At 36.8% G+C, this 12,444-nt stretch overlaps 1 protein-coding gene across 4 annotated transcripts in view; it reads right to left on the bottom strand.

The window, feature by feature from the left end:
- LOC102734555 (ATP-binding cassette sub-family A member 9-like) overlaps positions 1-12,444 on the bottom strand; it is a 135,095-nt gene that overhangs the window by 66,404 nt on the left and 56,247 nt on the right. The window contains exons 1-11 of one of the 4 annotated variants that reach the window (XR_014140414.1): positions 10,063-11,803; positions 9,640-9,825; positions 8,631-8,778; positions 8,056-8,224; positions 7,220-7,281; positions 6,353-6,463; positions 5,541-5,716; positions 5,103-5,222; positions 4,748-4,886; positions 4,022-4,112; positions 1,549-1,688 (exon numbers count right to left, since the gene is read on the bottom strand). Coding sequence is in view for 3 of the 4 variants with exons in the window: in XM_081804612.1 (XP_081660738.1) it covers positions 1,549-1,688; positions 4,022-4,112; positions 4,748-4,886; positions 5,103-5,222; positions 5,541-5,716; positions 6,353-6,463; positions 7,220-7,281; positions 8,056-8,224; positions 8,631-8,778; positions 9,640-9,825; positions 10,063-10,224 (1,504 nt within the window). In the remaining variant the exon portion in view is untranslated. Of the gene's footprint in view, positions 1-1,548; positions 1,689-4,021; positions 4,113-4,747; positions 4,887-5,102; positions 5,223-5,540; positions 5,717-6,352; positions 6,464-7,219; positions 7,282-8,055; positions 8,225-8,630; positions 8,779-9,639; positions 9,826-10,062; positions 11,804-12,444 lie in introns of those variants that run through there. The other 3 variants (XM_081804614.1, XM_081804612.1, XM_081804613.1) reach the window with 3 other exon arrangements.

Below are 12,444 nucleotides of genomic sequence, written 5' to 3'. Positions count from 1 at the left end.
ATTTAAATTAAAAAAGGGACATCGTGCTGCAAAAAAAATTTTAAAAAGAAGGTAGGTCTTTATAGGGATTAGTAGGTCATTTGGCAGGTTTTTTTTTTTTTAAGATACTGGGAATAGTTTGGGGGAAGTTCAGGAAAATGTGAAGTAGAATAAAGGATAAACTAATTCAAATATTGGGAGAAATTAAAGGTATCTATCTTAAGGGTATGTTAGATAAATAAAAATACAGATGTAGTCATGATTCCTAAGTGTTGGTTCTTTTTCAGTCTTTCTTTAAATTGTGCATTCCCCTTTGAAATGCATTTAACAAATAATCAGGTAACACTTTGCTTTGTGGGTTTCATAAAGGTTTCTGCTTCCATAGGTTACGTATATCAAAGACATGGTATACACATCTAAGACTGCTGTGATCTCACTGATTCTAAGATAATACATTTCATCATCTTTTACCATATTTGAAATGAGAATGTATCACAAATGCTGGTATGTCATTGTCTGTTTCTTTCTTGGTAACACATCCTAGAGTTGAGGCTGTCTTAGACTTGGAGAAATAACCATAGCTTCTATGTCAGGTATGATTCCAGGTGCTGTGCTTATTTTTAATATTTTAAGAATATATTTAAATATATTAAATAATTTAATCCTCATGAGAATCCTATAAAGTTAGTACTCTCATTATTCCCTTGTTACAAACAGGGAAATTGAAGTACAGAAAGGTAATATAACCTGTCCAGAATAATGGAGCTCCTGACAGCTCTGCTGGGATTTGAACATACCCAGTCTGGCTCTAGTATCCCAGCTTTCAATCACCGTACCCTACTGTCTAGTACTATATTTCTTTATGAACCATGATTATGGCAGGCTTATTGATTCAAGCAGGCAGCCCCGGAGCCATTATCCTCCATTAAAAGCTGGCAAATTCCTTGAACTCAAAATAAACACATTCTATGGTTATACTTTTTTTTTTTTTTTTAATGAAGTCTACCTCAAAACTCTTGGCAAATGAAATCATATTGGGAGACTAGGTAGAAAAGTGGGAATGGCAATGAGCCTCCAGGCTTCCGTATTTACGGCAAAGCTGTGAGTTTAGAATTGATCATAATTACTATTCGGTTACTGAGATTATAACATTATGTCACGGTGTTTATAATAAAACCATCTACATGTGGCAGCGTACCATTCCCTTCGCTCCCATTTAACACTCTATGCTGTTTTCACAGACCCTTCCTTGCCGGACCAGGTTCTCTCATTCATTCCTGAAACAAATGTCCCAAATATTCTTAATTTTAGCTTGATGTGGTCCTGTACCTCTTAACTGCCCAGATTGCCACTTGAAGCATATTTAGCATCTTTTGCCTCAGTTTCCTCATAAGTGATCTGGGGATAATATCAGGGGCTAATATTAGCAGTAACTTTGGGGAATATTAAAGGATTATGCACAGTGCCATGCACTTAGCAAGAATAAAAATGTCATCCATCATTCTTAAGGCCACTGTTATCATTAGTAACATCATTATAAATCATTCTGTGGTCTCTACGTTCTGTTACCTGGAAATTTGTTTGTCCTCTCCAAAGGCAAAATATATATGAGCTTTTCTTCACTTTGTGCTGTTAATTTGGCATCAGGGATGTGCTGTTTAACAAGTGATGTTATATTGTCTGGATCACACATTTCATTCAGATGCAAACTGACATTTAAAAAGAGCATGTTAATGCTATTTTTATCCAATACCATCTCTACAAACAATTGTAGTATGTTTGTCACTTCATTAATATTTATGAGACTATATATATATATATAGACTATATATATATATACATATATATACATATATATATGTATATATATATATAATCTAATGGAAGAAGCAAGACTTAAAAATAAACTGTCCAAAGATAGTCCACATTAATATAGTCCAAACTAGATAATCTAGAGATACTAGTATAAGGGATAATAACTCAAGGATTATTATTTGGAGGAAAGATATATTCAGCTAGATGTTGGCTGAAGTGAGGTGGAGGAAATGCCTGATTTTGTCTCCATCTATCCAAAAGCTCAGCTTTGAATTTCCCCTTTGCAGTAAAGTATGGGTTTTGCAAAAACTAAGACTTGAACATGGTGAACACAGACACAGGGGTAACTTGATAGAGTCATTAAGAACATGGTCCTAATGTCCCACTGATCCACATTCCAGAACTCAGGCTTAAGGTCTTCCAGTATCAAATTTCCATCAGAATTCCAATCAGTGTTCTTATACTCAGTTCTCAAAGAATTTCAAAAGACAGATTAATATAAAGTATGCATGTGATCACACAGAGCCTTGCACCAAGTAAACCTTCAATATATGTTAGCTGGTTTTATCATTTTTATTGTCCAAAATTTATTCGAATCAAAGCTGATCTGTCTTCTTGGTGAGAACATGTAAAGTTCTTCATGAAATCATCAGATTTTAGAAGCACCATTATTAGTCACATCCACTGAAATTTTCTGGGGCTATCAAATGATGAGGACATCACTTTGATGATACAAACCTAAAAAATCAATTTTAGGTAAAACTATTCTGTGTTTACAAGGCCCAATGCAATACACGATCCAGGATCCCAAACAGAAAGAATACAGAACTTTCCCTGGAGGAGCTTGGAACATAGCAGTCAAATAAAGCAGCATATTATAGAAGAAGTGAGGAAGAGGGAAGTTAAGTCAATTAAGCAATGTGGATATTATTACCACTATTATATAAATGAAATCACTGAGGATCAAAGACCAGTTAATTAAGTTGACTGAGGCAACAGTTCAAAATAGTGCTGCCCAGGTTCCAGAAAAGAGGATGCTTATTAAGGAGAAAATATTCAAAAAAGACTTTCAAGAATGGATAAGACTTGAACTTGGCTAAAATGGGTTGGAGGAGGACATGTCAAACAGACATCCTCCCTTGAGCAGAGAGAAGACAACTAAATCACGGAACATACTTAGAAAACAGTGAGGGGTCCATTTTAGTTGGAAGGTATTGATTCAATTAGACTGTACCAAGCAATCATGATGGAATGGTAGATTTGATCAGATTAAACCTTCAGTAAATAATGTACATAATACATTTAACCTCTGAGGATAAAGTGCCTTAAATTATTTTTTAAGAAATACTAATACTGGGCCCCTGGGTGGCTCAGCTGGTTAAGCGACCGCCTTCAGCTAGGTCATGATCCTGGAGTCCCAGGATCAAGTCCCGCATCGGGCTTCCTGCTCAACAGGGAGTCTGCTTCTCCCTCTGACCCTCCCCCCCTCATGCTCTCTCTCTCTTATTCTCTCTCTCAAATAAATAAATAAAATCTTAAAAAAAAAAGAAACACTAATATTTTAGCAGGAAGTATAGGGAGAGATTCATATCACACCTGTAATCTTGGCCCAGAGATTCTACCACTTTAAGTAATGTGAGATTGGGTATATTACTAAAACTCCCTGATATGTCAGAGGCTAACAATACCATCTTCTTACAGTTATCTGAAGGATTAAATATGATTATATGAGTATTCCATATGTAAATATCTTAGCAAGAACCTAGAGCATAGCCAATATGGAATAAGTGATAGACATTACTTAATGATAATAATAATAATAATTAATAATGATATTAATTACTATCAGGAAGAGAAGAAGATAGAAAAGAATGAGGGAGAAGATGAAGTCAGGGAGAACAGAGAGGAGACTTGAAATTGTCACAATGAACAAAAAGAAGCATTGGAAAAATGTTGAGAGAGGGTTGGAATGTCATTAAATTTCTCTTTGCAAACAATGTGTTGTGAAAATATTTTCCAAAAATGTTGTTTAAACTTAGCTTAATCATCCTTGTAGTCTCCATGTCTACAATCCCACCTGCCCTTCGTTCTAGCTAAGAAAGAGATCAGTTGTTCTAACACAGCACTCTTGAAAGGATCTTAATAATTTTGTAGCCTACTTTAACATACTAATATGATCTCTTGTCTGCAACATGTTCTAATATGTCTCCAACAACACAGGTTGTACCTTAAATGGTAGCCGATGCCCCATTTCTTCTTCAGGAATAGAGAAGAGCCCGCACACTTCAGCCTCCCATTGGATATAAACACCTTCCTATCTAAGCAGAAAAGAAAAACAATGCATTGTATCAAGAGGTTATTCTCTCACTGTTTATAAAAGAACAAATCCATTACCAAATAATGCATTTTAGGAGCATGACCCACTAAAATATTTGCATTCTAATTCTGGTCGTACGTAAGCCAATTTCTTTGTTATCCAATAACCTAAATGATATGTTAGTTTATTCTCTAGTATGTTGAGAAAAATTATCATACAATGGGAGGATCTGTTTCAAGCCAACTGACATTCCTACTGAATAAAACATAGTATATATTTGAGAGTATGCTATATATTTACAACCAATGAGTTGCTTTGCAATAGGATCAGAATACATGTGTGGGACAATGTACATGGAGACGCAGACATTCAAATGGACGACAGCAAGAATCTCCTGTCTTCATGACAGTCACACATACACCCATAGCAGGTGTGTTGGAACTTATCTACACATATTTCACTCATGTCCCTAATTTCTCACTAAGACACATGAGAGAAAACCGAGAACCACCATGAAAGGACATGGATGGAACTTGAAGGCATTAGGCTGAGATAAATCAGAGAAAGAGAAAGACAAATACTGTATGATCTCACTTATATGTGGAATCTAAAAAAAAAAAAAAAAAAAAAATTCACCAGCCAGGATGTCAGCCTCATCCATGAACTGGGTACTGAAGAGAATGACTCTATCGGATTTCCTCTCTTTTAGGAGGTTCCATACACAGTGCCTTGAAAGAGGATCTGATCCAGCAGTTGGTTCGTCCAATAGCAAAACCTGCACAGTAGGGAAACATAAAATCATTTTCCACTTTCAGGTAAATTTTTTTTAAAAAAACAATATATGTGTAAAAGTGCTTGGGAGAAATATCTTACTACTTAATTTTTCACTTGAACAATTCTTTTATATTTACCATTTGCAAATTCAGTTGGATGGAATACACTAGTTCCACAGTCCTCAAGCTCATTCACCAATAATTAGGGCTCAACTTACCTGAGGGTCTCCTAAAATGGCAATCCCAAAAGTTAGTTTCCTTTTTTGTCCACCGCTTAAATTTTGAGCAAGAATATCTTGAATATTTTCCATCTCCAAGTCCCTTAAAACTTGTTGCATCTAACCAAAAAGGAAAGAAAAGAAGAGGAGAGGAGAGGAGAGGAGAGGAGAGGAGAGGAGAGAAGAGAAGAGAAGAGAAGAGAAGAGAAGAGAAGAGAAGAGAAGAGAAGAGAAGAGAAGAGAAGAGAAGAGAAAAGGATGTTTAGTCCAAAACCCAGCATGTTTGTTTTAAAAGCACAATCATTTTGCTGTTTGTTGCCAAGGGCCTTTTTGCCCTTTTGATGATGCACCATGTAGAAATAACATAAATACATTTAGAACTTTCTAGATAAACAATTTCATGTTCATGGCTGTGTGACATCTAATATGTTCCTCTACCTCTTGTTCCACTTCATGTGGCTGAATCCCTTTTATTTTAGCGAAGAGCCTGAGATTTTCTTTCACAGTGAGGAAGCCAAATTGCACATTGGATTGTGGACAGACTCCAGTGAGCTTGCTAACGGTTTTGGAGTCAGTCATTTCCGAAAGGGTGTGATTATAGATTGTGACTGAACCTAGAAGTAGAAAGATTGACAGTTAGCAACAGGATAACATGCCATGGTTCATTTAAGATGTTTTAAAGTGAAAAACAATGGGTGTCAAACACTAGAGTCTTTTTTTTTTTTTTAAAGATTTTATTTATTTTTTTGACAGAGAGAGAGACAGCAAGAGAGGGAACACAAGCAGAGGGATTGGGAGAGGGAGAAGCAGGCTTCCCTCGGAGCAGGGAGCCTGATGCAGGGCTCGATCCCAGGATCCCGGGATCATGACCTGAGCCGAAGGCAGACGCTTAACAACTGAGCCACCCAGGTGCCCCCAAACACTAGAGTCTTTTAAGCATACTGGATCTATAAGGAATACACTATTGACTAAAAATGTAATGTTCACAATTTATCTGAACCAGTTGGAGTGACTATTCATAAAGCTACTTATCTTGAAATATTTAAACCACAAAGATTTTCCTAAATAAACAGAACATACATCTATTAAAAGAATAACTTGAAGAAACTTGTAAAACTTGTCTCTTAAGTACCTGAGGGTGACTAGTAGTTAATGAAGCTACTAAGTACTGAAATTAACCAATAAAACTAATTAATAAAATGTGGAGTTAATTTATTTGTCCATGTTCTTGCCTGTAATTATCTTCTCACCTGATGTTGGTTCGGACAGTCCACTGAGCATGTTTAACAGGGTCGTTTTCCCAGCTCCACTGTGACCAAGGAGGGCAGTGATCTGGCCTTCATATATGTCAAATACCAGACCTGGCATTATTACAAAAAGAAATCCCACTCAGAGCCTACATGTTAACTTTACATTCTCCAAAAAAAAAATTTTTTTTAAGATTTTATTTTTTTATTTAGAGAGTGAGAGCACAGCAGGGGGAGGGGCAGAGGGAGAGGAAGAGAGAGAATCTCAAGCAGACTCCATGCAGCATGTGGAGCCCAACGTGGGGCTCGATCTTAGGACCCTGAGTTCATGACCTGAGCCGAAATCAAGAGTCTGACACTTCACCAACTGAGCCACTCAGGTGCCCCACATTCTCCAAAATTTTTATAATTTCTTATAGCATGTGTATTTGGCTAGCAATATTCAAAATAAAATCCATCCCCAAATTCTTCCATTTAACATTGTATCTCCTATGATGCACATTTTAAAGCTATAGCATTGTCATGATATATTATTATGTAATTAACAATTTTTTGGATAAGGGCAGTTTTGTCATTAAAAATAGGTTGACTATAATAAAGATCGTTTATTAGGATTAGGGAGTGTGACGAGTTGAAAATAAAGAACTTCATGATGCAGCCATACATCTTTCAAACCTGTAAGGTATCGATGGCACACCCTGACTTTCTAAAATTGTTCTATGGTTTTACATTCACTCAGGAGGAAACGCAATGTGTTGAAGGAAAATTGTGGTGTCTGGAATATATCTGTTCTTTATCCCCACAAAGACAGTGCAACAATGAGGCGTAGTCACCAAATCAAACAGCCGTGTAAATATGTTAGCTCATTACCTTTCAAGGCTTCTACTTTTTCATGATTTCCTTTTCCATATTCTTTCCTAAGATTTCTTATTCTGAAAAAAAAAAGAGGAAAATGTTTTAAGGACATTGTGGAAGTAGACAGAAGATTGAGAAATCAAGTCTTTGGGGTTGTGAGAAAATTCTGGGGGCTCTTTCCCTCATGCGGGCCCAGGTGATGGGAAAGGCTTTCCTGAGGAGACAATGGCAAATTGAATGATGAACAAAGGTTGAGCAAAGACCCAGGGAAGTTAGGGATTTCTAGTTGTTTGGAAACAAAGCAATCAGCATTGAATAAAACACATCTATCATCTCAGAGGGAAGATATGCACGGCATGAGTACCCTAACTTAGGTTTTCTTCCCATCTCTCTGGATGCCTATCTCCCCTTTTCTGCATCACCTGCCTCTTCCCTCTCCTATTCTTCATCGGGAAGCAAAGAGGTGGGAGACAGGGTAAATCACAGAGAAAAGGAGAAGACAGACAAGGGACGCAATGACAGTGTCTGTCATAAAGACAGCAGTCACAGAAAGAGAGAGAACAGCACCAAGAAGAGAGCAAAAAGAAAATGAGAGAAACGGAAATATGAAGATTATTTATTCCTTGATGTTTGTTGTTCTGCAATAAGATATTCGTAAATATAAATGCTGACAATGTGGGAAAGTAAAGTGTTTTTAACAACAATGGTGGCATTTCACGAGTGGGATGGCCTGGATGTAGGTGGGTACAAAGAGGCACCCAGGAAATCTTTGTCACACCTGTATTTTGCCAGATAGACCTCTGGTCCCTGACCTGTTCTCCCTTTGCACTTTTGTATAATTTATTTATTACCTGATGGCTTCTTTCCCGTGGAATTCTGGAGACACTGGTTCAAAAGAGTCGTTGGATGAAGAATCTGAATCTATTTCATTCTCAAGGGCCAAATGACCAGCCCTTTGGTGTTGAAACCAAAAAGAGGATTTTAGGAAAAACCAAGGAGAACATCGATGTCCGTATTCAGCTACACAAACAGGAGGCAATTGAACATTGCATCAGTCACCACTTTAAGGATTAGTGACCTCAGGACAGCTTGTCAAGGCAACTGCTTTGGGAAGTACTTAGACACCCTTAAGATCCAGTCCCAAGCACTAGCTTTCTTCATCTAGCACTAATATAAGCACTAATAGTATAATTATCCTTCATCTCTTGCAAGCATCTCTTTTTAAAAAGAAACAATTTAAAGTATTGTGGTAGAACAAGATCTTAGAAAGCGATTCTATAAACAAAGTGCAGAATACCATTGGGCTCATTTTAGAAATTTTGGAAAAAAAATGCTTGATAATTTATACCCGATATGTTGTAGACAGTTATTTTATAGAAATGCACTGAATGAAATTGCATTGAATGACAATTAGGTTACTACTTACTGGGCAAAATTTTGTCAAAATATAATGTCAAAGCCAAATACAGAAGAGCATCAAAAACCAACACGAAAAGAGTAGCTATTATTAGGTATGGGTTGTCTGAAGAATCCAAATGGATGTTAGAATTCACATCATAGTCCAAATGTATAAGCTGGAAAAAAAGATGCATACATTGAATTTTAAAAAGATAAACAGAGTATTAGGAATTATTATTGTCTTATTTCTGCTGAACCCTGGGATTGAAAAAGATAAATAAAACACAGTTCCTGTCTTCACAGAGCTCTAATCTATTGGAAGACATAGCAGTGAATCCATCTAGCTACAAAGCAATTTGGGAAGTTAGTGGAGGTAGGTACTAAGGACTTAGAGACCCCTGGGAAGAAGTAGGCAAATCCTCTGGGAAGTAAAAACTCAAAGGAGGGGTTGCCTAAGGATTTCATCAGGTGTAGGATGGGGGGCAAAGGGGTATTCTAGAAAGGGGATACTATCTGAAAGTAAAAACATGAAAAGCTGAAAGTACTTCAGTGGTCACAAGAATAATTTCTTATTATAGTGAGATGCAATGAGTTTATACATAACGCAACCTTTCATGTAGCATTTTACAGTTACGATGTCACACCTAGAATTAAATTTTCTGAGAAGAGGTTCAGTTTCATGTACAACTGGCCAATTAAAAAGAAAAATTTATTTCCATTGAATTCCTGGTTTTCAAATACTTGCGATAATATTAAGGGTCATGTTTCCTGTGCACTAAATTAGTTAATTGTTCATTGGGACAACCCATTGAAAATAAAAGCTGACCCACATCGATAATAGAGTATCAACCTATATTAATGACTTAAAATAAAGCCAGTTACGCTGAGAGAGAAAAATGAAAACCTCCCCGATACCTTGGATGTGTATCTTTACAAAAGCGGATGAGGATTTTGATGCTTAGAACATAGAGCATGAATTCCTCAGAGAGAATTTTTTAATGTTCTGTAAAAAATGAAATAGTTACATTAACTCTTACCTCAGCCATTCCAGCAGTGAAAGCAAAAGGGCTAAGAAGACATAGGGTCCATTCCAAAAATGCAGGAAGATGTCTGTACAATGCAGTGAATCCCAGACTCCCCCAAAAGACAGTAAGGAGAAAGACAACCAATCCAGTAAGGAAAGGTTTCTTTATCAACACGCTCATCAGGAAAGCTAAAGTTATCTGAGAGGAGAGAAAAACTTCAGGTAGTATATAATTCTCTGAGAATCATCAGTAGCATAATAAAAAGAATTTCATAATATAAAAATATATAACATCCAATCCTCCACCCCCACCCCCCAGATACTGTCTCATGCAAATACTCATATACTGCAAACAGAAACAGAAGAGGTGTGACCAGAATTGGTGAGAAATGACTGGTTTCTCTGAGAGAGAGAGAGATTAAATTTATCAACTCACCAAAGACAGGCCATAGAGGAGAAAGAGGGTGAAGACCACCACAAAGCCAGTCAGGACGACAACTTGGGCAGATTTTACAATAAGAGCCATCAAAGTAGCCACAATAAAGATGAAGCCAGCATACATCAAACCCCAGGAGAGCCTAGCACAGAAACGAAGCATCAGTTCAAGGGCTGGTACTTTATCACTGTATTTATGCACTTACTCTGCAAATGATTTGGGAAGCTTACTCTATATTAAGAGTAAAGGGAGTACCCTATATCAAGAGCTAAGAGATTAGAAAACTTCTCTGTCCCCAAAGTTCATATGCTACCGGGGAAAGTAGACAATAAGTACACAGGTAAAATAGGTGACTAATTGCAAAATAAAGAAATAGACTGGGTCATATAATGAGGGTAACTGGGAACAGTTTTCTGGGAAAACATCTATGACCGACATGTCCGTTCTGGACTTCTTCTTTCAGTAAAGTATAAACACCAGGGACAAAAACCAGATGATGAAGCAGGGATCAGCAAACTTTTTCTCTGATGAGCCAGATAGTAAATCTTTCAGGCTTTTCGGACCATATGGTCTCTTGCAACTACTGAAGTCTGCCTTTGTGTTCACGGACAACGTTCAAATGACTGGGCTCTGCTTCAACAACAATTTATTTGTAGACAATGATGTTTGAATTTCATATATGCTTTTGTGTGCCATATTATTGTTCTTTTGATTTTTTTTAGGCGTTTTCATAAAAGCCATTCCTAGCTTGCAGATTGTTCAAAAAAGGGCCATAGTTTGCCAACCACTGACATAGACAATCAGATTAGGCTTAGGAATACAGAGATACAGAAAGACAGATGGATGCAAAGATATGTTTTTCTTGCTATCAATGCCAAAGAAACAGGAAGAAAGTTTTTTATAGGGGAAAGAGAACAAGCTTTCTAATCATACAGATGTAGGTTCAGGTTTTCTGTGCTGCACTGTAACTATATGATCTGAGAGGTAGAATCTCTTTAAATTTCCTTACTGTCTACTGAAAAATAATAAGAGAATTAAACAAAATGTTGTATGTTATGTGTTTAATGTGGCAACTGGTTTATAACAAGTCCACGTGAACACTTAAATTTCTTTACTTCAAAGTTTAAATGCCATCATGTCTGGCCTAATTGTAACAATGCCCTTTGCTCAATCACTTCTGCTCATCTGAAATTGTTCATCTCTCCGTGTCCCATAAACTTCTAATTTCATTCATATGCAGTATCAATAGAATGTTACAGTCTTTTCTTATGCAGGAAAAGTCCTGGTTTTTTTTAACCTTCTCTCATTGGATTCATTTGGTTTCTCCCTTCTTTTTATCATATTGTTTACTTTTCTCTGACTCTGTAGATTTCTATTTTTTAAAAAAATATAGTGAGCAAAATTTTCTTCAGTATTGAGCTCCAGAATTTAAAAAAAAGAGACACCAGAAAAATTCCCATTCTAGATCAAACCAGCAATTCATTTTCTCCACTTTTACACTCAGTTAATGGAACATTTCTGGAGGAAAAAAAATAAATTTGGTTTAAATTGGCAGCATTAAAAATGTGGGGTCTTCCTACCCAACTGAATAGTGTCTAACGTCCTTTCCTTTTTAAATTATTTATTTTTTTAAATTTAAATTCAATTAACATATAATGTATTATTAGTTTCAGAGGTAGAGGTCAGTTATTTATCAGTCTTATATAATACCCAGTGCTCATTACATCATGTGCCCTCCTTAATGTCCATCACCCAGTTACCCCAACCCCCCACCCGACTCTCCTCCAGAAAGCCTCAGTTTGTTTCCTATGATCAAGAGTCTCTTATGGTTTTTCTCCCTCTCTGATTTCATCTTGTTTTATATTTTCCTCTCTTCCCCTATGATCTTCTGTTTTGTATCTTAAATTCCACATGAGTGAGATCATATGATAATTGTCTTTTTCTGACTTATTTCACTTAGCACAATACCCTCTAGTTCCAACCATGTCATTGCAAATGGCAAGATTTCTTTTTCTTTCTTCCTTCCTTCCTTCCTTCCTTCCTCCCATCCTTTCTGGCTGAGTAGTATCCCATTGTGTATATATATATATACCATATCTTCCTTATCCATTCATCTGTCAATGGACATCTGGGCTTTTTCCATAGTTTGGCTATTGTGGACATTGCTGCTATAAACACTGGGGTGCAGGTGCCCCTTCGGATCACTACATTTGTATCTTTTTGTAAATACCCAGGAGTGCAATTACTAGGTCATAGGGTAGCTCTATTTTCAACTTTTTGAGGAACCTCCATACTGTTTTCCAGAATGGCTGCACCAGCTTGCATTCCCACCAACAGTGTAGGAGGGTTCCCCTTTCTCCGCATCCCCGCCAACATCTGTTG

Source organism: Leptonychotes weddellii, chromosome 15 (genome assembly GCF_054177405.1).
Source record: "Leptonychotes weddellii isolate Sample4059 chromosome 15, ASM5417740v2, whole genome shotgun sequence".
Lineage (NCBI taxonomy): Eukaryota > Metazoa > Chordata > Mammalia > Carnivora > Phocidae > Leptonychotes > Leptonychotes weddellii.
The sequence above is the reverse complement of the archived record's forward strand: the minus strand, read 5'-3'. Positions and strand labels throughout refer to the sequence as shown.